At 39.8% G+C, this 21743-nt stretch overlaps 1 protein-coding gene across 1 annotated transcript in view; it reads right to left on the bottom strand.

The window, feature by feature from the left end:
• The window catches only part of LOC146612186 (glutamate receptor ionotropic, NMDA 3B-like), a 92321-nt gene that overhangs the window by 7287 nt on the left and 63291 nt on the right, over positions 1-21743 (bottom strand). Inside the window, exons 6-8 of the mRNA XM_085342666.1 lie at positions 18307-18453; positions 16888-17033; positions 12370-12485 (exon numbers count right to left, since the gene is read on the bottom strand). Coding sequence (XP_085198792.1) covers positions 12370-12485; positions 16888-17033; positions 18307-18453 — 409 coding nt within the window. The remainder of the gene's footprint in view (positions 1-12369; positions 12486-16887; positions 17034-18306; positions 18454-21743) is intronic.

The following is a 21743-nucleotide window of genomic DNA, read 5'->3' as shown; positions in this document are numbered from 1 at the left end:
CTCCACAGTCTACTTTACTTGCTTACACAGTCTTCATCAGTCTTGTAAGTCGAAAGCTACGTTGCTGGAGAGAAAATGTGCTTCTCGCCAACATAACTCAGAATGGAGTTTGCAGCTGTTTGGAAAGTCAGTTTTAGAAACATGTATGATTCTTGAATTTTTAATTCTATTTATGATAATGAAAATAGTTAGGTCTGCCTCTTGAGACCTTATAAGGCATTCTAGACAAATTGTATATGTCACATCTGATACTCATTTCCATTCCAAATGCTCCAACTCCACCCCATTCTCTGTGAGTCAGGCCATTTTAAGGCTGATATCAAATAGTCTGATCCCAGCTTAAGGAATGGAGTGGGATCAAATCTGACTCCACCCTTTAGAGTTCCTTCAGTGGCAAGTATGCAAATATACATATTTTACCTGACTGCTTCTTATGTTGGTTAGATTCCCTTTGGTTACAGTCACATGGCAGTGCTCAGACCGTGGTGATGAATTATTGTCTTGTAAATTACTTTTATGTAAATGAAATTCTCTTTATGAGGTCTTGGTCCAACACAACATCTTGGACTTCTGGTTCTGCTGTGAGGAGTAAATGTAGTAGATGTGAAAATGTCAAAATTAACTTCTTGTGTTATTATTCTTCACTTATGCATCAAACTCCCTTCTCTTGCCCCTCTAAATGAATGTTAATGGTGTCTTTTTTCCATTTCATTTCTGCTTTAGCCTTTTCTCCCTTAAATTTCACTACATTGTGCTCCACTGTAGAAATAAGATTTATAACACTATAGCATATTACTTTAGAGGTTTTTATAGGTTTTACGCCATTTGCATATCCTGTTTGAAATATATTTTAAAGTGAGCACAATCTTTCTAAATCTGGAACTAGACTTACAGATTCTGTAAAAAATAAAACACCTTCCTCTCACCAAGCCTCACCAGAGCTACTAGCTGCAAAACACTTTTCAAAGCCTGATGCTGATCATCCACTCTGGGCTCACTTCACATTCACACCCTCCAGTTACAGATACAAGACCTTATTTTGTTGAAAGGCCAAACAAAGGTTGGTTCCACTCCATGTGCACAGGAAATTGATACCATACTGATATTATAGCCCTTTTATGAATCCCGTTCTTCTGGTGACACTAAAAAAGAAAGAAAGCTACCTTAGCTGCTCCCTTATTCACGAGGGGTCGCCACAGCGGGTAGCTCTGATGATAGTGTTCCTTTCTAATTATGTAAGTGTAGCTTTCTGTCGGAGGTAGTTATCGCATCACTTTCTTGACAGTATTAATAAGTACTTTTCACTTTCACATCATGGATGGTGAAGAAAAAACATCTTGAAGTGAAAAAAATACAGAATAAATAAAAGTATGTCTTTTTTTTATCTGATTAAATATACAAAATGTCAAAATCAGGTATAGTTTTAGACTGTTTTTTCATACACTTCTGTGGAAGACTCTTAAGTCATCCTTCATGTCTTTATATTTTGCTAACAAGGAGCCAGAATATATATTTTTAAACTGGTGTAGAACATATTTCTTCAGGTTTTCTTTGACTCATTTTCACTCCAACCCTTGTATCTGGACATTTTCAGATGAATTTTGTTTGATTGTTAAGCCACTTAACACTGACTTACAAATCATTCAAGCATAAAAGGAAATTGGACAAATGGAGGACAAAAAAGGGGGTAACTACAACACATGAATACTATCTGAAAGTCATTTCCTCAAGAAATAGGAAAAATTCCAGTAAAGAACTGACTGATGCATCAGTTGATCCATGTACTGTCTGTAAAAGCCTCTCCAGAAATGGTCTCAGTGGAAGGGAGGCTGTGAAGAAGACATTCTTAAGAAATGGAAACAGGGAAAAAAGAAATTTGAAATCTCTGGTTTAGATCATTGTCAATATGATTGCAGGAGGTCAGGAAAGAGGTAAAACATGGAGCAGCTTCCGTTATGATTTGGGGTAAAATTTCAGCCAGTGGCAAGGCTGTGGGAAGTAGGGGTGCTGGGGATGCATCATGCCAAATGCAAAAAATAGATACATAAAGGTTTTGACTGCTGTGTCTTAAGATACCTTATAGTTGGAAGATACTATGAGGTTTCTAGTACACTTCACCCCCAGCTGTGCTCATGCACACACACGCATGAGTGTGCATAACACCCTCAATTCCAAGGACTTTTCCACAGCTCTGGCCAGTGGAGATCTTGTCAAAACTGATGGAATTATGAACAAAAAAAAGTTCAGTCAGATTTTGATCCATCATGCACTAGTATCTGAAAAGAACTTGACTGGCAACGGCTTAATTTTTTCAGCATGTCAATGATCTCACTGTCATTGCAGTAAAAGCATACCTGGCTAGAAAAACACATAATGGAACACTATCAGTCATAGACTGGCCTCCTTAGAGCCCAGCCCTCAACAGTATTAAAGCAGCGTGGGATCATCTTGACAGAGAATAAAAAAAAAAAGGCAGCTGACATCCAAAGAAGAGCGTGAATGTCCTTCAAGAAGCCTGGGGAACTATTCCTGAGGACTACCTAAAGATATGACAAGCTGGCCTGAGAGAGTTCACGCTGTGTTGAAGAAGAAAGGTGGTCATACCAAATACTGACATCCAAGCTCATAAGAATTGCGCCAACTCTGTTTCTGCCTTATATACTGATATACTATGTTTCCACGTATTTTTGCACACTTCATCACCATTTCTTTTTCCCTAGCAAAATCATAAGAATTGAGGGGTAGTCTGAGACCTTTGTATAGTACAAATCTTTTGCCCATTACATGCTATATACTGATGCAGTCATTGTTATGTTCCAGAATGCTGCCAAAACAAAGTTGAAATGTTCTGTAGAATATGAAAACAATAGATGCAATCATTTGCAAATAATTTGCACCTTATCTTTAGTTAATTTAGTTTCAAATATTGTTTCAAATATTGAAACAAAAGAAATTCATTTTGTTCATTTTATTTAATAAAAAAAAAAGAAGCTAATTTTAAATTTGACAGTACCAACATTCATGTACGCTGATGCTGGTGGAGTCCAAAGGTGATCCTCAGCCACACCATGTTTTCATGTCTATGAATTGTAAATTGTTTGGGGTGAATGACTCACCGAATGGTTGGTCTGCACCATAGTCTGCCTCTGCCATTTGAATCCATCTGCTCAGTGGTCATTCATCACCCAGTGATTTCCACTTCAGAATGGTGCCTGTTTTAAATGCAGTGCTGCCTCAGAGTTCGAAGATCACGGCCATTCATTACTAGTTTCAGCCTTATCCCTTTCAGCCTTATTTCTGGATTCTCTGAATTTTTAAATACTACCACAGATGCCAAAATCCTATTTTGTCAAGTATTTTCCCATGCACCGTTTCAATAGTCATGTCCTAGATAGAATAGAAAGTAATATCCTCTGTTTTTCTTTTTATGCCAAATCATCTTAATTATCTAATTAAAGTTACTGTGTGTAAAAATGTCACCACTAGATGTCAATAGATTGCAGATTGGTGTTAACTGAGTTCTGTTTTCTTACCTTGCCCAATTTGAGTGCATTATCCCAGCTATGGTGGCTCCTATTAGGACAAACTTAGACTGTGCACAGACTGTACGGCATAAGAGCTGGGCTGAGACTAGCCAGTGTATTTGTACTGCTGTCTGGACCGAATCTGGATCAACCCTAGATTTGTTCCTTGACTGTGCAGGCTGTCTATCCTCTGTTTACGTCAGCTGCCAATGCCGGATGAGAAGCATCCACCTTTATTTACTCTGTTGGAAACTGTAAAACCTTGTGACAGGAGTCCAGTACGAGTCCAATATGAGTCAGAGACGCTCATTCTGACCGATGACAAGGATACTGAGGTGAACTGAGGATATGCTGAACTTTTCTGTCAGTAAGACTGCTGTTCTTGCTGCTCGTAGCTACTGTTAGTGGACTTTTTGGACACTCAAACCTAATATTAGCTGGCATAATGCTAGCTTAAAACCAGCTGTTGTTGTATAGCCAGCTCTTGTCATCTGTCCAGAAATGGTTGCATGTCTAATCTGCTCTTCTTTGACAAACCAAGGGGTGTACAGTACAGTTCAACTAGAGTTAAATGTCACAGATGTGAAACTGATAGCTTAAAAGGTCTATCTAATTATGCAGCCAGTAATGCAAATCATTATTGTAGTGCATTAAATATTAATCTGTTTTTTATTTATAGAAATTGTTTCTTCTTCATCATCATCAATTGTTTGGTAATGCCTTAGAAGTTTCCCCTTTTGCTTAAAACACCAGCAGCAGCAGTTGGAATAATGAGAGCAGACAAAGCAATAAAATACAGAGTAGTTACGGCAATAAAATTATATAACTCTAATATTTTTAATTAAGTCACACATTTAAGTACAATCTTCCACCAGTGTTTATTGCTTTAATTTCTATAGCAGCACATTCAAGTGTTGTTTAATAGCTGGAGAGGATTGCCTCTCTGCCCTTCACAACTTACTCAAAAGGGATCTGTTTTGCATTACGACCACTATTTCTACAGGTGAAAAGTGAAAGAAATGTGTTCCTCAGCTTTGACTCAAAAGAGAAGACCCTCTTTAAAATTTATTGCTATACCAAACCTCCAGGGATTGTTTGTTTCATTTCATCTGTACTGCAGTCACAGACACAGTCATACCAACAGGGGTTTTGTGTGTGTCTCTCTGTGTGTGTGTGGCTGGCTCAGACTTGGCAGCTGTTTGTCAGTGTGTTTATGTGTGTGTATGTGTGTTATGGGGCTGTCAAGGTGTATGAGCCCGATGGGGGTTGTGGACAGAAACAGAGAATAGCGAAGGTTCACGTAGCTGTCACACTCTGCTTCCTACATGACAAAGACTGCCAAAGCCTCCATCCCTTTGCTCTTTCCTTCCTTTACCGACCCTTCCTTTCTCATTCTTCTTCCTTTCGTCTTCTCTTCCCCCCTCATCCTTTCTCTTTCCCCATCCAATGTCTTTTCTCTCCCACCATTGCCGCTGGTCTCTTCCTCTGTTAGTCCACTCTTTATCTCTGTCATCCCTTCGCTTTCGTTCAATTTCTGCTTCAGTTCATTCTTCTCTTTATCTCTCGGCTCCTCTCCCGAGTCCACTGCTTTGTCTCTGTATGTCTCGCTCATGCTTATTTTTTTCTTTCAAGCAGACAGAGAGAATTTTTCTGTCATCAGCATATCTCCATCCACAATTCTTTAGAGCACTCAGTCAAATACTGAAATGCAAGTGGGCAGTCACTTGTCATTTGTTTTGATTCTTTCCCCCAGACGTTCGCATTTTCACTGTCACTCAAATCCCCCCACACACTCAAAGACACACCGGTGCCCGTCGAGTTTTACTTAAAAGCACTGGGTTTGTAAAAAGCTCAGCTTATTTCAAAAACACAGATGATCTGTTCAAACTTTACAGTTACATTTTTTGTAAAAAGTGCATTTAATATTGGGTTCATGTTCCCCTAAGCACACCAGCTTATTAGTGAGTATGGGTTGTATTAAGTCACTTTCATGGCTCATTGCCTACATTCATTGCTGTTATTGAGGTTTGACTATTTGCAGGTGTTTTACTCTTACATTGGTTACTGTTTGAAAAGTAAAGCACATATTTTTTTGTGCACAGGTGGGTTTTCTTGCTACTTTGTAGGTGTAGTTTTTCCAATTGTGTGAAAGCTACTAAGAAGGAAATTTAAAGTACAGTTGGAGGAATATTATAAATAAGGATGGGTATCGTTTAGGTTTTATCCGATACCGGTGCCAAATCGGTACTTTTGAAACGGTGCCGGTGCTCAAACGGTGCTCAAACCGGTGCTTAAAGAATGGAGAACACAAAATTGGTCCAAAACCCTCTCATATTCAGCTGGTTTTGTAAAAAGATAACAATGTTAGCCTTTTCTGCAGCTATGGGGCATATATGGTATCACTCTTAGCTGGAAGCAGTGCTTAAACAATGGAAAAAATACAAACTTTGTCCAAAAACCTCTCATGTTTAGCTGTTTCCCTCTTTTTCTTTGGTCATTTTAGCCTTTTTGGCCAGGGTGAAGGGAGTATCTGCTATCAAACAAGAAGACAGCCGCATGTAGCTATGATGGTGTTTGCTAGTTCACCTTACATGCATTAATGTAATAACGTGGTTAGCCTACTCAACATAAATTACACACGAACAACATTAAGCTACTCACGCAGAGAAGAACGGCTGCTGCTGCCATCAAATACGGCGTATTTCTCGGCTTTTAAAAAAAAAAACGCTATGCGTCGCCAGGTGTTTCATCGGATTCTTGGTGTTACTTCCTTTGACAGTATCAGCTTGTAAGGAAGAGGACTCCCTTACTGCATTTATTTATATTGTATTGTCTGTATAGCACTTTAGAGCACACCTTTCACTTTATTAAAAGCACCTTATCAAGCACTTTATGTAGCATTGCACTTTAAGCATGGATTTGCACACAAGAAGTTTAAATATTTATTGACTATTTATTGGGAATTTTAAAATCAGTTGGTAGCCTTGTTTCAGATCCTGCACAGCTGCTCCTCATCAAGGAATGTGGTGGTTGTCTGTCAGGAGAGAAGAATGGTGATTGAGATTGTGATTAAGGTTTACCAATAAGGAAAACTAAGGCAAATGTGTGTGTGAAATCTAGGGATAAAAGTGGTGCAAATAAGTGTTTGTAAGTTAATGATTACTCACCTTTCTTGCCTGTGTCCTCTTCAAGGTGTTTGGGCAAATGTTTCCCCGGGGGTCCAGACACCATTTAAAGGTTCCGGGAGAGTCCATTGGTAAAGAGAGTGTGGTGAATCTTTTTGTGCTTGGGTTTCTGGGTTTTTATAATATTGGGTTTGGTGTAACATTAAAGTGTGAAATATTTATTAATATGTAAATGTGAAGATGTATATGTATTTATTTATTCTTATTGATATATTGTATACTGTGGTGGAAGGTTGGGATTTAAGAATTTACCTGAGAGTGGAATAATGGTTAAGTCTGTGACAGCTGAACATATTTAAGGCTGCCAGTTGTCATTAGAGGTGGATTTTTTGTGCTGTGAAGAAGCTCGACAAGTTAATTGTTGTAAGGAGAGCCATATAGCAAATAAATACTTTGTTCCACTACACTTGCCTTGGTCTGTCTCACTGTGTTTCCAGCCGCGAAGGGCTGCCCTGTTACACAGCTTAAAGCACTTGTTGCAGGCTGCTGATTTTGCATATTTTGCTGTGAAGTACAGCCAGACTTTTGACCGCTTCGCCTTGGGCATTTTTAATCTGTAGCTCTGCATAAAAGAATGTACGTACCTGGCCCCGCCTACTGTCCTCGGAAACGTAAAATGATTGGCTAGAAGTGTATCACAGCTCAGGAAAAAAAAGCACCGAAATAAAGCACCGAAATAAAGCACCGAAATGTGCGCTGCTTTTCGGTCTGGTTACTACCGTTTATGTCAGAACCGGTGCCATCATGGCACCGGACACCGGTACCCATCCCTAATTATAAAATATATATCAAGGTGAAGTAATAGATGATCCAAATGAGTAAAATAGAGAAAAACTGTGACCAAGGTGCTAAAGTTGAAGCTTCCAAACAATAGCCAATGTCATGGTGCCTACAGCCATCATTTATATAAAGTCTAAGAACGCAACCTAAAATTTCACTGAAGAAAAACAAATGGATTTGCTGTAAATTTGACTTGTGTTACATTAAACATCAAAGAGCATGCTCCCTATTTCATGTTTTTTTTAATGTACTTTTACTTCAGTCTTTTGGAGATACAGTAATTTAATAAAAAAGTTTTAAATACGCCCTACTCTCCAAGCAAAACGTGAAATGTGCACTCTCTAAATAAACGTATAACCTTGTGTAACCCTGCATGAGTTAGGCAGTTACAAACTCAGGTGCTTCTGTGAGAGTGGTTGCATCAATTTAGTTTCAGCAGCATCTCCTAGGCAACATAAATAGCATGTGTTATCCCACCAACCTCTTAAAATATGAGAAAAATCCTGTTTGGTGCATGGATATGTGACCTTCAAGTGACACTTTCACTTTCAGCTTTAATCTGTAATTTTGTTTCTTCAAATTGGTAAGAGATGTGCAGGTAAAAGCAGCAGGGGCAATTTTTAAAAGAAACAACCAGCACATTTCGAACTTCAGCTATTTCTGTATTTAACTCGATTTTAAATAGCTAACTGAGAAAACAGGTTTTCAGACACTTTAAATATTGCTGGTTTTCAAAGTCTGAGGTCATGTTTCTCTGCTGGAAAATGGGTTCTGGTGAGAGAAGCAGAAAGGGGAGTTCAACTATCCTGGGATCTTATGAGTGATGGGAAGGTGGAATGTGAGGTGGACCAGCGGATTAATCCAGCATCTTTGTGGTTGTTTTGGGACTGTTGTAGTAAAGAGAAGGCTGAGCTAAGAGGTGAAGCTTTCAATTTACCAGTCCATCTAGATTTCAGACCTCACTGATGGTCATGAGATCTGGGTAATGAGTTTCCTCTGAAGGGTGTATGAGTTCAAAGATAGGCTGGGGAGCTTGAAGTAGAACTGCTGCTCCTCTGTGTTAAAAGGAGCCAGTTGAAGCCGTTTAGGCATCTGGTTAGGATGTCTCCTGGGTGCCTCCCTCTGCAGTGTTTCTGCACATATCCAAGTGGGATGAGATCCCAGGGTAGACCCACAACCCACAGGATAGATTATATATCTCATCTGGATTGGGAGGAATGCTCCAGGAGGAAATGGAAAGTGTTGCTGGGGAGAAGGACATTAGGAATATCCTGCTTAGCCTGCTCCAACCACAACTCAACTTTTGATAAGTAGAAGATGATGAATGGATGTTTGCTGAAGCTTCTGCTTATTTATACCTGTTGATCTCATGGTGTGTGCGAGTTTTTATTTCACTGAATTCCAACGTAAAAAATATTTTTTGTTATTGACTGGGGCTAGGAGGCATGAATTTCTAGCTTTTGAAAGAGGGCAAAACTGGATTCAATCAAATATTAATCTTTTCAGGTTGGATAAAAGATTCTTAAGGTTTGTGTCTATGTGTGAACAAGATCCACAGTTATAGGGTTGGATCAAATATATATTCATGATTATTTTTCTTGATTAATCTCTTCTTCAATAACACCCCCCCCCCCCCCCCCCCCAAAAAAAAAACAAACAAAAAAAAAACCCTGTTAAGCTAGTCCTCTAAATATTTCAGAAGATGACATCTTTAATCTAAAAACTGCTGTCACATAAAATAAGACATCAAGCTGAATTATTATTAATTAATCACAACAGTTGCCCATTTCTACTAATCACGTAATCAAGTCAGTAATGCTTAATTTTGTTTCAGACTCTGCCACATTTCTGCACGCACGCGCACACGTCACACACAACTACACACACAAAAACGTGTCTGTACGTCACTCTCGTCAGACGTGAGCTGCCCGACCAACAATACTTTCACCCCGCCAACAGGATCCTTTGCCATCCTCGTTTTGATCTTCAGACGTGCTTTGTTCTGCTTGACTGAGCTTGTGCAGACCACTTATGCACGCAGGGACACATGCTCCGCATGCACACCAACCCCATACACACACATGCGTGCGGGCAGCTAGTGGCTGCGTGTTCAGTGGCAATATTATTAATGGGGTGTGTCTAGGCTGTCGTAAACATCTCCCAACAGCACTCAGCGAAAACAGACGCACGGCGACACCCCCGCATCTCCCTCCACTTAAGCAGCCTGAAGATTTCAGCAGAGCACCTTGCCTGGAGCGACTCCACAGTCCCAGTTCCAGCATCTCTCTGTATCTCCTGACCACAAACTGCTCTATAAATCCCGCTTGCATCCACATACAGACAAAATAACACTTCCTCTCTTTCTTTGCTCCATTCTTCCACTCTGTGTCCTTTCTTCCCCTCCCTTATTCCATCTGCTTGGGGTGAAGGTTTGTCTTGATTAGGAGACTCTGTTGGCTGCCTCTTTTATCACTAGCTGTGCAGAAAGGAGCAAACTGGCAGTGGGCAAATGAAAGCCCTCTATCTCCTTCTTATGCTCAACTCCCACCTCACTCACTGGCCCCCGATTTCTTTACTTTTGTTGTTCTTACTTACTTTTTAAAATCTTTTATTCCGTCTCGTGTTTTTTTTCTGTTCTCCCTCTTATTTGTTTTACTTGTCTCATGTTTCCTGTCTGTGTAATTTCCTGTTCTTTCTTTATTTAGCCCCATCCTACTCTCCCTCACTCCTGCAAAATAGCTACTCGAACAAGTGTAGATTCTTTGCATGACTTATTTGTGTAGACGGTGAATCAAGTAGTCATCAAACTGACACGCTCTACATATCAATGAGACCTGCTTTCCCTTCTTCACATTCATGAGTAATGGCTCAGCGCTGTCCCTGGGCTCATTTTGTACAATGCAATGAAGAAAGCACTAGATAATCTCCAGTGAACAAGGACTGTAGAGGAAGTAGGGAACGTGGGAGTGGGGTCTTTCTGAGGTGACACTTTGATTGACAGAGAAATAGTATCAAAGATAGTGTCTGGTCCCAGGTGGCACCCGTACTAGCTTCTATTTATCGTCTGTGTTTCTGTTTGTGCCTGTATCAGTGATATGAGGAGAAAAGAAGTCTGATATGAATCAAATACACAAATGCATGCACCAGCACACAAACGCACACCTACAGTAATATGCGTGGACATAAATAAACATATGTGGTTATGCGTGAGCTCCCAGCGCCAATTCTATCCTAGTAAAGAAAAACCTCCTGGTGACTAAGCTACAATGGGTTAGAGGTTAAATGTTTGATATATCCAATAAATGTGTTGCGCTAGCAGAAATTTCACTTCAAAGTCACCTTCAGAATGTGTATATGTGCAGACGGCATGTGACTAGAATACTGTAAAACTTGCTATAATAGCTAGAATGCTTTATTTATCTCGGCGAACGGCAGAACCTGAGATTTATTGGCGCTGGGACATAATTTCTTTCGGCAGGTCGTCAGCAGCGTTTATTTCTAAAAGTGTTATAATTTACTCCTGTGTGTGCGTATGTGTGTGTGTGTGTGCACATCACTGCAACTCCTACTACTGCTACAGTACTGCAACTTCTTATGTTGCAACTTTTTCCAGTATATGGGGCCATAATAATCACGTAAAGTAATCAGTTACTTGGCCAAAAAACATGAGTTATTGTTGATATAAATGATCAATGGCTACAGCACACAGTGTAATTTGTCTTGTATTAAAGCCTCCAGAAAAGAGTGATATAAGCCCTTTAGACTTTTTTGCAAATAGGGGCAATGCTGTTTACCTTGTAAACAGATATATTATATATTTCTTTGCATACATAAATCTTATTTACAATATTTAAAAGCTTCTATTATTGTTATATTTCTTCTTTTCCAACAGTACCTCAGTGACACGTGCAGAAGGAAAATGCCGGAAAGAAGGAAAAAAATTCAAATTTAGCTGCACATGTTTTCCGTGCACGTCTCTGAAAATATTATGGTTTTTGGGGCAGAAAAATAAAGTGTACCAAGAAAAGAATCACGCACACACATCAGTGCCAGACTCTCAGATATAAGCATGCGTAAGCCCACATATTCATGGAGCAGTGTGCAAGAACTTGAATCTGATATCCCCCTGTGGGGGTCATTAGCTATTTTCTGATTGGCAGTGGATTTTTTTTACATGTTTTTTAAATGTTCTTGGAATGTCTGAGCATCAAAGTCCAAAGTGTTCTGACTGGGCAGTCTTGTTAATAATAGATGGTTGAATACTTTTACCCTGGAGCGTTATAAGTTCACACAGTGAATCACTGTGTTATTCTGTCAGTCATGTTGTTTCCTTAGCTACTACATGACTGACTACAGCATTTGAAATGAATCTGTATATATCTATATCTATATGGGTCTCCCATTGCCTTAAATTCACTTTGACCTGCCTTGAACAGTCAACTTGACCAGTGATAGCATAGCAAGGAGGAATGAGCCTTTAAAAATGCATGCATTAGCTAGGACTCTATCCTCACAGCACTGACTCTGGAGAGCAGGATCATGTGGCCCACACCTCATGTGTGGCCTTCCACACATATCCTGTGGATATATACTATAAGCAGTCAAAGAGCTAGACTAGCAAAGGTCAGTAGAAATTTTTAATATATCCCCCAACCCTGAGTTAAAGTCCTGACCTGAATTATTGTTTCAGTGGACCTCTAAGTGTGTGACTACATGAATAAATGTTACTGTTTTATAGAGTTTTGGGGTGTGCATGTGTATGCATGAGTGCTTTTCAACGCCTTTCAAGTTGTTTTTTAAAAAACTGGCTTCAAACAACAACCACGGGCCCTCACAAGTGATAAAAACAAGTGTGTGTGTGTGTGTGCTAGTGTCTGTACCTTCAATAGCAAATGGCTTTCCCACAGTAAGCAGTTTGCAGTCTGCATCGATAGAGACCTCATAGTCCAACAGGGCTTTATCCATGATGAATGCATCCAGGGCAGGAGGATCTGTCCTTCACCACCAACAACACACACACGCACACACACACATCACAAGAAGTGAGAGAGTAACATTAATTGAAGACGATTAATCTTCGGTTTTACAAATCAGATTCTGTTTCCACACAATTCCTAAATCTCCAGACCTGCTCAGGAACCTTGGATTTAGGGCTGTTATGCCACTGTGTCATTTATACAGGGGATAAGATTAACTGCATTCTAATACACTATGTAAACACATACATCATTACCTAAACCAACATCCTCTGTCGCGGACTGATAAGGCATTATACACACTGCTGAAGACTTTCCTACTCTGGCAATATCGATCCAATTGACCCTGATTGACCCTTAATTATAGATTGTTCCTCTGTGTGCAGCCTGTGCTGCTGACCATGGTTGGCAGAGGATTAGTTCCAGGAAATAAGGCTCAACAGACAGGGTCTGAATGATAGACCTACACACAGATATGTACAGTGGGGCAAAAAAGTATTTAGTCAGCCACCGATTGTGCAAGTTCCCCCACTTAAAATGATGACAGAGGTCAGTAATTTGCACCAGAGGTACACTTCAACTGTGAGAGACAGAATGTGAAAAAAAAATCCATGAATTCACATGGTAGGATTTGTAAAGAATTTATTCGTAAATTAGGGTGGAAAATAAGTATTTGGTCACCTCAAACATGGAAAATCTCTGGCTCTCACAGACCTGTAACGTCTTCTGTAAGAAGCTTTTCTGTCCCCCACTCGTTACCTGTATGAATGGCACCTGTTTGAACTCATCATCTGTATAAAAGACACCTGTCCACAGCCTCAAACAGTCAGACTCCAAACTCCGCCATGGCCAAGACCAAAGAGCTTTCGAAGGACACCAGGAAAAGTATTGTAGACCTGCACCAGACTGGGAAGAGTGAATCTACAATAGGCAAGCAGCTTGGTGTGAAAAAATCAACTGTGGGAGCAATCATCAGAAAATGGAAGACATACAAGACCACTGATAATCTCCCTCGATCTGGGGCTCCACGCAAGATCTCATCCCGTGGGGTCAAAATGATCATGAGAACGGTGAGCAAAGATCCCAGAACCACACGGGGGGACCTGGTGAATGACCTGCAGAGAGCTGGGACCAAAGTAACAAAGGTCACCATCAGTAACACACTACAACGGCAGGGAATCAAATCCCGCAGTGCCAGACGTGTTCCGCTGCTGAAGCCAGTGCATGTCCAGGCCCGTCTGAAGTTTGCCAGAGAGCACATGGATGATACAGCAGAGGATTGGGAGAATGTCATGTGGTCAGATGAAACCAAAGTAGAACTTTTTGGTATAAACTCAACTCGTCGTGTTTGGAGGAAGAAGAATACTGAGTTGCATCCCAAGAACACCATACCTACTGTGAAGCATGGGGGTGGAAACATCATGCTATGGGGCTGTTTTTCTGCCAAGGGGACAGGACGACTGATCCGTGTTAAGGACAGAATGAATGGGGCCATGTATCGTGAGATTTTGAGCCAAAACCTCCTTCCATCAGTGAGAACTTTGAAGATGAAACGAGGCTGGGTCTTCCAACATGACAATGATCCAAAACACACCGCCCGGGCAACAAAGGAGTGGCTCCGTAAGAAGCATTTGAAAGTCCTGGAGTGGCCTAGCCAGTCTCCAGACCTCAACCCCATAGAAAATCTGTGGCGGGAGTTGAAAGTCCGTGTTGCTCGGCGACAGCCCCAAAACATCACTGCTCCCGAGAAGATCTGCATGGAGGAATGGGCCAAAATACCAGCTACTGTGTGTGCAAACCTGGTAAAGACCTATAGTAAACGTTTGACCTCTGTTATTGCCAACAAAGGTTATGTTACAAAGTATTGAGTTGTATTTTTGTTATTGACCAAATACTTATTTTCCACCCTGATTTACGAATAAATTCTTTACAAATCCTACCATGTGGATTCATGGATTTTTTCTTCACATTCTGTCTCTCACAGTTGAAGTGTACCTCTGGTGCAAATTACTGACCTCTGTCATCATTTTAGGTGGGGGAACTTGCACAATCGGTGGCTGACTAAATACTTTTTTGCCCCACTGTATATACGTTCGATGCAGAGACTTTCAAAGTGATAATAATGAACAAATAAACTCAGATTTGAAAGGCATAAAGAAGATGTGTACAAATATAGTCAGTCCAATGGAAAAATAGACAAGACTGATCAAATTACCTGAAACTTGTTGTTATTCAGGACATTTACCACTAAACACAGGCTGACTTTACAAAGTCTTTGCAGTGCTGGGAAGAAGGAAAGTCTGTTTTTCTCTGTCTAGACCTGTCAAATACTATGCACAGGGAGAAAAGTGAGGATAGAGAGTTCTTTTGGGACTAAAGAGAGTTGGAAGCTACCCGATGCACGGCCTTGGAATAAGAGTTGTGTGTGTGTGTGTATTTGAGCATGCCTATAAATATAGGCATGAGAGTGAGCAGGTACAACTGTAAGCTCTAAGCTTGTGTATGTGCACACGTGTGCACAATTTCCTCTGAGCTTATATGTTTGTGTGCACCTGCATGTGTATCGTGCCTCTCCAGGAGAAGGCTTGGGATTTTTCTTCTTTAAGATTTGACTGCAGTATTGGGGTCAGTAGTTCTGCCAACACAGTATTTTACAGCCTTACTCCAGTTCTCTGCACTGCTGTGACTTCGACTTCTGCTTTGCCTCACACGCAAACAAATGCCGCCTTCATCTTTTCTGTTCTCATCCTCTTTCTCTGAACAAGCGCTTTCTATCTTCCCACTTGAATCACAAAGTCAGCACATGCACCATCTCAGTAGCTCTGCTGGTGCTCTCTGGAGTAGGCATTGTGTCTGAGAAGTGTGTGCGTCGTTGTGGTTGTGCTTGGTACAGTACATGGGCAGGATAAAATTATTATTATTATTATTTTTTTACTATTTTTGTACCCTGTGAATCCAGTCTAGTGTTTTTGATGTGAAGTTTAAGGGGTCTAACGTGGTAAAACGATCTGATTTTACATAAAATAAAATGATAAAGTAAAATGTAAAAACCTGCCTCAAAACAGAATCTTGTGCCCAAACATTTAATCTTTCTGTCATAAGCCCTTTTCTTTATTCAACAGCAAAACTATGAGCGATGAGATGCCACAAAAACTAAATGCGAATACTAAAAGTATTGCCACTCTCATCCTCGATTGCTGGTAATCTGATGGAGAAGCTAAATCCAGAAGACCGCTGAAGGCAAAACAGTTTAGGCTGCCAGAAACCAAAGTGGGTTCATCCTCAACTGCTTAAGGAAAGCCAGCTGGTACGGAAATAACAGATTTGCTAGATGTGGAGGAGTGAAGGACATGTAAAATAAATAAAAAAGTAAATATACAAAAGCAACATAATTTGTGAATAACTAATATAATGAATGACGAGTGTGAACATAGTCTAATTAACTGGTTATTCAGAATGATTATTTCTTGGATTCCTCTGTATGACCTTTTTTCAGCCTTCAGATCATCTTTATAACTTCTGTAATGAGGTTCATTTATTTCATCCACATCCTTTGCATGAACCTTATGAACAGAACTACTTTCTGTCACACTGACTTTTTTTTTACGGTTTTCCATTCATTTTTATTTTCCCCATCACTTAAATTTGTTTTTTAAGTGCAATTTGTTGTAGCTCTTTCTTTTCATTTTCAATGATTTATGTAAAGCATTTTCAATTTCCTTTGTAAATTAAATGCGATACAAAAATAAACTTGTCTTCTGTGCTTGCTTTCATCTGCTTTCTGTCCCCATTCGACATCAGAGTGAATAATTTTTTCTCAGCACTCCCTACATCAGCCTGCCCCTGACCCTTATTCATCCCTCATTAAAAAAAAGTCGAATTATTTCTTTCTTTATAAACTACAAGGACTAATGAAATATAATTTATGTGTTTTTACCTCGGTTACACCTTATGCTGAATTGTGTCTAGATAAGGAAAAGCTCATGATTATGCATGGTTTAAATACATGCGGCTAGAGCACTGAGCACTTCTTCATATTTCTGTCGCATGCACTTGCAAAACAGTGTGTTCTCTTAATAAGAAAACGCTGATAAATGGGTTGCACACAACAGCACTGCAGGTGTAAAGAAAGCAGAAATCATCCCCAAAGCAAAACTTACATTAAGCTTGTAGCTTGTTCTTCATAATAATTCAAAATAAATATTTAAGAGAGAGAACGAGTAACATGCAAATTGTTGGTGCAATTAGTAGAACTGTTTTGCACAATGTGCATAGAAAATAAGTCCACTGAATATAGAAAGCCACAAATACGAGATGTGAACGTGACTAGATTTTTTTTTTTAGGTTAGCAGGAAAGGAAAAGGGTAAAAATGGTTATTTTCAATATTTCAGACAGTGTCCATGGATTTGATTGTTTCTTACTTTAACATGTGTACACCTTCTGGAGTGGTGGGTTGGTTGAAGCGTCTCATGTAGTCGTGCATCTCCGGGAAACTTTTCTTCATGTAATCCTCAGCACTGCTCTCCCTCACTGTACCAAAACGGAAGCCCAGGGACGGATGGTGCAGCTGTGGAGATGGAATAGGAAGGCATGAGTATAAGAGAGGGTGGATATGTAATTTAAGTGATGAATTCAGGTGATATCATCCTATTTAGGAGTTTAGATAAGGTGCTCCCTTATTCCTAAGGCGTTGCTACAGGAGATGGATCTCCGCATTTGATTTGATATCAATTTTTATACCGGATGTCCGTGCTGATGCAACTCTGCAACCCTCACATTTATCCAGGCTTGAGACCAGAAATAGCGTTGGACATCCTGAGCCTGGGTTTTTGTCTCCTTTAGGTCTTGAACCCAGGATCTTTCAGATGCTAAAATAAGTAAAAAATGTACTTGAGCTGATTTTCTTGACTACAGTTTTGATTTAAGTATTTATTTACTTTGATTCCTCTCTTGAATAAGCCCCTTGCTCCACCAGGCGCCACATTTTGCTCTGATTTCAGGGCTGAACAACAAGTTTCCTTGAAGGATGGGAAACAGTGTATATACCAGGCTTTAAGGTATGTTTTCTCATATTGGTGAGTATGTGAGAAGTGCTACCCAGTCAGCAGTGACATCTATATTAAAGCCCAGCAATTTTAAAGGAGGCAGTGCACACAATGGATCAACTGCCATGGGTGTGTTTCTTGCACAAAACACAACAAACAACACACCACTGCATCCATTTAAATAATGGGTTTACTGCATTTTGCTGGGGCGGAACACAGCCCTATTGTCGGCAGTGGGTCTCCAGTGGGAGTGGAAGAAAGTATTTTTCCCTTATTAAAATTAAGTCTTGGTTGGATAGTTTGTTATATAGATATTGTGCATATTCAAGGCCTGAATACAATAAATTCTGCATAACTTTAATTGTCTGTTTTAATTTACCCTTGCCATTAGCGGTATAGTTTGGGCGGGAAGCTTTTAAAGTTATTGTTTGATTTATGTACCGTTTTAACTGTGGGCTGGGAACCTGCCTCAGTGAATTTCCTTTGATAGGCTTTCTTCGATGCATATTGATGTTTGGAAACAACAACAATTTTGGTTCTCCAAAACTCCCAGCTCCCATTTTGATCATCTTTAGCCCAAGAGAGGGCAGCTATCACGATGGGGCACATATTAAATTCACAGTACTCCTGAACTCCCTACAGAGTTTAGGGAAATGGAAAGCAATAAGCCTTCACAAATATTTCACTGTCTTCTCATTAGTTCATCCTTGTGTAAGATTATTATGCGTGTGAATATATGTGTAGCACGCTAACATTTCTGGAGTGGCATGTTTGTGACCTCGAAAGTGGTCTAACCTTGTCATCGTGAATTCCGGAAACCTGCTCGAACGTCTTCTCCCCCACCATTACTGCAGCAAGGTTGGCCGTATAGCTGGACAGCACCAGTAAACAGAAGATAGCCCAAAGGTTCATCAAGAAGCGTCCTGTCCAGCATTTAGGGGTCTGTAGAGTGGAGACGTATGACAGGTGAAACTTGAGTTTGGCTTACCTTTGACAGAAACTAGGTTTGAAAACATATATGTGAGAAAGGACAAAAGCAAAAAAAAGAAAAAGTGTTTAAAAAGGTCCTTTCAAATGTGTCCCAGCTTCAGATATGTACCCTCTTCATCCAGTTCTGCTCCCCAAGGAAAGGCAAACAGAGCAAAAGAACATCTAATGCAAAACACAAAATCTAACAAAATGTGACTGTTAGTGTGACACGTCAAAAATATCTCTCCGTGAAATTGGCTGCTTCGGGGAATGAATCCACCTGAACACTGTGATCATTTATTTATTCCACCAATTAAAATCCACTTAAAAGAAGAAAAGAGATGAATTTCCAGTGTTGTAAGGGCTCGGGATTAATTAGATATTAATTATACAAACAAGGTTGTAACCCATTATAAAGGTTTTTGAAGTGTTTCAGAACTCTTTGCACAATTAATTGGGGAATTCAAAAGGGAGAAACAGAGAATGGCGTGCACAATACAAGCATAAATTGTTGTCGTTCTATTTGTTGTGAGCTTTTTGTTCTATAAGCCTGTCACACTAATAATAGCGGCAGAGTTACAAGTGGAAATTTTGACTGAGGAGCATCTTAAATAATTTTTTTAAACATTATCATTACCCTTATGCCCTCGAATTGCAGTGTAGCAGTGACAATCTTAAAACATGGATTCAGAGAGTCACAGTTTCATGTTTAACAAACCTAAGGAACCACTGCCATTAACCTGCAGTATGGAGCCAACGGTCAGGACAAAGTTTTATCAGTCCTTAGCCACACGTAATTAGCTGCTTAATAACTTGGTCAAAACTCATGTTGTCTAGATACTCTCAATTCACTTCACAGCTCAGGATGAAAGTCTCAACAGCATGGTGGTACGCTCCTTTCTTTCTTCTTGTTGTTTCCACTGCTGCACATGTGCATGGAGCAGCACAGAATAAATGCATTGCTCAGTAAATTATGGTACTCAAACTAACACTACTAGTAGCTACTGTTAGTGCAGTAAGAGGTTCACAACTAGTTTTAACTCATCTACTGTATATGCTTCTTTTGTGTTCTTTGCTAAGTTTAGCTCTGACTGAGCTAAAGTAAACAGAGCTGTCACAAGAGCTTCAGGGATTATATTTTTTTTAAGTTCTGTTATTCTTTTCTTCCCCTGACACAACAGAGCTGGATTTTCATTCTTTGCACTTTTCATGGTAGTCAAACAACATGACACCAGAGAGATACTGCACATGTACAGGTGCAAATTGATTGTCATAGTCCACAAATGTGCGTGACTGGTCTCTTTGATAAAGAGTGACTGTTGTGATCGAGACAATTACAAAGTACCATCCTGAAATAAATCTCATTTGTCAAGCATATGATGGAGCGAGACATTTGAAACGCCAGTATGCATTGTTTATTCACTGTCATGTGCACAAGTTTAACGTAGCCCTGCCTCAGGGAACAAACAGTTTTAAGAAATTAAAATCTCTTTTTGCCTGTCGTTACAGCTTTCACAACTTTTTCAGCTATTCAGATAAAAAGACAGTGCTATTCACTGAGGCGGACAATAATACCCGAGAAGATGGTGGAACATAAGAAACCTGGCTGTGCAAGCCGTACATGAGGTTTGAGATAATAAAGAATATTGCTTTTAACACCATGTGTTATCATTAGGCCTGGATGGGATCTTGCCTTGAAATAAAAGTGGAATGACTTTGATTTCATTTTCATGCCTGAGGTTTTTTAAACCAGGTCATTCGTGTGTATGCCCACTTTTACAAGCTGCCGGATGAGCTGCTGGAGACGTTCATAAGAAATGAACTGACCGCTGCTTTAACTGAAGTGTGCAAGCTGCTGAGGCTGATGCTCACCATTCCTATTACAAGCACATCTGCAGAGAGGTCTTCTCCCTGCCTGAAAAGGATTAAAGTCTACCTAGAAACACCTGTGGACAGGAGAGACTTGGCAACTTGGCAACAAGTTCAATGAAACCTTTTGATTTCATTGACAGAGTTGCTGAGAAAAGTGAAAGATAGGAGAATGCCCTTCATCAAAAAGTAGAGGTGAGGAACTACACATACTTACATGGCCTGTCAGATCTCTGTTCCAATATTGTGAGTTTGCTTGCTAGCAATCCACTTTGGTTGTGAATGGTGAGCTTTTTAAAATGCAACTGCATTTGTAAACTGAACACCTTTTAAGATTTTCTGTTGCCCCCATGAGGCTAAGCTAGCAGCCTTTTGCAGCCATTGCTGACAGATTGGGAATGTAACACAGGGTGTAAAAAAATAACTAAGAAATAACATATATTGTGTGAACTTGGACAAAAGCATTCTTCTAACTGCTAAAAATGCAGCTTTCACTGACATTTTAGCAGTACTGGCTAGAAAGCTAATTACGCTAACATTGGCCCCGTGGGATGGCTGACTTCTGTGATGTTTCAAGCTGACTGGTTTTAAAACATGAATCATTTAAAGGAGCTGTAACTGAAAGTGAACTTGATGGATACAAAAATGATACTATGGACAACTTGTGATTTTATTATTAGCCTAAATAATAAGGCTAAAGCTGTATTTCCTTGGCAAAACTTTACAATCCTGCAAGTTAATAATGCACAGATAAAATAAACCCCTGTTCAATTTAAAGGTCTAGTATCACTTAAAAGCGACTGCTAATTCATTCTAAAAGCAACAGTTCATCATCTAACACACTTGTTTCCAATCTCAAATGGCTTTTAAGGTTAGATATGTTGACAAGAACATTGCTATCTCGGTTATTTTTACCTGGGGTTGCCTGAGTGTAAATTCAAAGGAAATGAAGAGCAAAACAGAGGACCTAATGTTACTCTAAACCCTGATAACAATGGCAGCTTCATATAGTACAATACAGTGATATCCTTGTTGTGAAACACAACCACACAGATTAATGGTTCTTGTGCTTGGCCTGCGGAAGTGATGCTCAGTTATTGCTATCTGTAGTAGTCAGGTATGTTGAGGATAACAGCTTATGTTAGAAGAGGAAAACCTAAATATATTCCTTAAGCATTTGTATTGCAGAAAGACAAAAAATCAGAAAAAATTTTTCAGTTGGTTTCCTTGTCTTGACATTCGCCTGATCATTAAAGTCAAGTTGTAAAACTCAACCCAGCAGTAAAGGTTTAGCAATCAATTTATTTCCCCCTTTCTTTCCCATAGCCTGAGTAAACCTGACGACTTGGCTGTGACCCAGCACACAGAGGTTCAGAGAGTTGCTCAAGGACATT

The sequence above is a fragment of the Diplotaxodon limnothrissa genome, linkage group LG19, assembly GCF_057381915.1.
Source record: "Diplotaxodon limnothrissa isolate DT_005_m linkage group LG19, D_limnothrissa_male_GT1.1, whole genome shotgun sequence".
Taxonomy (NCBI): domain Eukaryota; kingdom Metazoa; phylum Chordata; class Actinopteri; order Cichliformes; family Cichlidae; genus Diplotaxodon; species Diplotaxodon limnothrissa.
Note: the sequence above shows the minus strand (reverse complement) of the source record. Positions and strands in the feature narration are given on the sequence as shown.